The 1,272-nt window shown below is 33.3% G+C and overlaps 1 protein-coding gene across 1 annotated transcript in view; it reads left to right on the top strand.

The window, feature by feature from the left end:
- The first annotated feature begins 8 nt into the window (after nt 1–8).
- Nucleotides 9–1,272, top strand: part of NDUFB3 (NADH dehydrogenase (ubiquinone) 1 beta subcomplex, 3, 12kDa) — a 40,244-nt gene continuing 38,980 nt past the window's right edge. The window contains exon 1 of the mRNA XM_012655649.1: nt 9–159. Within this exon, the coding sequence (XP_012511103.1) occupies nt 14–159 (146 nt within the window). The 5' untranslated portion in view covers nt 9–13. The remainder of the gene's footprint in view (nt 160–1,272) is intronic.

Below are 1,272 nucleotides of genomic sequence, written 5' to 3'. Positions count from 1 at the left end.
TTTTCCTATAGACATGGCCCATGGACATGGACATGAACATGAACATGGACATAGTAAAATGGAACTTCCAGATTATAAACAGTGGAAGATAGAAGGGACACCATTAGAAACTGTCCAACAGAAGCTGGCTGCTCGAGGGCTAAGAGATCCATGGGGCCGGTAAGATGAATTAAGTAATTTAGATAGAATTTATCCTAGAGATCAGTCTCTATGTTCTTTTTCAATGTATTCCCCTTAAAGAATCATGAAAAATGAAGTGGCATTTATATGCAGTAAAATCCGCCCAATTTACATGTGTAAATCTATTGGTTTTGACAGGTGCATACAATTGTGTAACCACCACCACAGTCATGATACAGAATATTTCTATCAGCCCAGAAAGTTCCTTCATGTCTTTTTGCAGTCAGTACTATCCTACCCCTGGCTCCTGGCAATCACGGATCTGCTTTTGTCTCTGTAGTTTTGCCTTTTTTAGAATTTTATACAGTTAGAATTGTACAATGTAGTTTGTTCTGGCTTCTTTCACTTAACATAATGCTTTTAATACTTATGCACATTGTTGCTTCTATCCATAGTCCTTCTTTTTTATTACCTTTTTATTTTATATCCATTGTATGGCTATACCTCATTTTGTTTGCCATTTACCATTGAGGTTGTTTCTAGCTTTTGGCTACTTTGAGTAAAGTTGCTATAGCCATTCAACTACAAGTCCATGTGAACATATATTTTCATTCTCTTGGATAAATACCTAAGAATGGGACTCCTGGATCATACGATAAATGTATGATTATTTTCATAAAAAACTACCACACTGTTTTCCAAAGTGGCTGTACCATTTTGCATTCCCATCAGTAACGTATGAGAATTTCAGTTGTTCAATGTCCTTACAACACTTGGTATTATCAGTCTTTTAATTTTAGCCATTCTAGTGAATATAGTAGTAATAACTCCTTTAATTCGATGATAATGAAAATCTTTTTGTATGCTTATTTGCTGCTTGTATATTTTCTTTGGTGAAATATCTATTCAAATATTGCCCATTTTATTTAGCAGGGTATTTGTCTTCTCATTGAGTTATAAGAGTTCTTTCTATATTTTGAATATAAGTCTTTATCAAACACAAACATTAGCAAATGTCTTTTCCCAGAGTGTTGCTTATCTTTTTATTTTCTTAATAATGTCTTTCAAAGTGTTTTAAATTTTGACGAATTCCCAATTTAGCAACTTTTTTTCTTTTATGGTTCATGCTTTTTTGAACCCTAAGATTTTCTC

Source organism: Propithecus coquereli, unplaced genomic scaffold (assembly GCF_000956105.1).
Source record: "Propithecus coquereli isolate 6110/MARCELLA unplaced genomic scaffold, Pcoq_1.0 Scaffold113, whole genome shotgun sequence".
In the NCBI taxonomy this organism is placed as follows: domain Eukaryota; kingdom Metazoa; phylum Chordata; class Mammalia; order Primates; family Indriidae; genus Propithecus; species Propithecus coquereli.
Note: the sequence above shows the minus strand (reverse complement) of the source record. Positions and strands in the feature narration are given on the sequence as shown.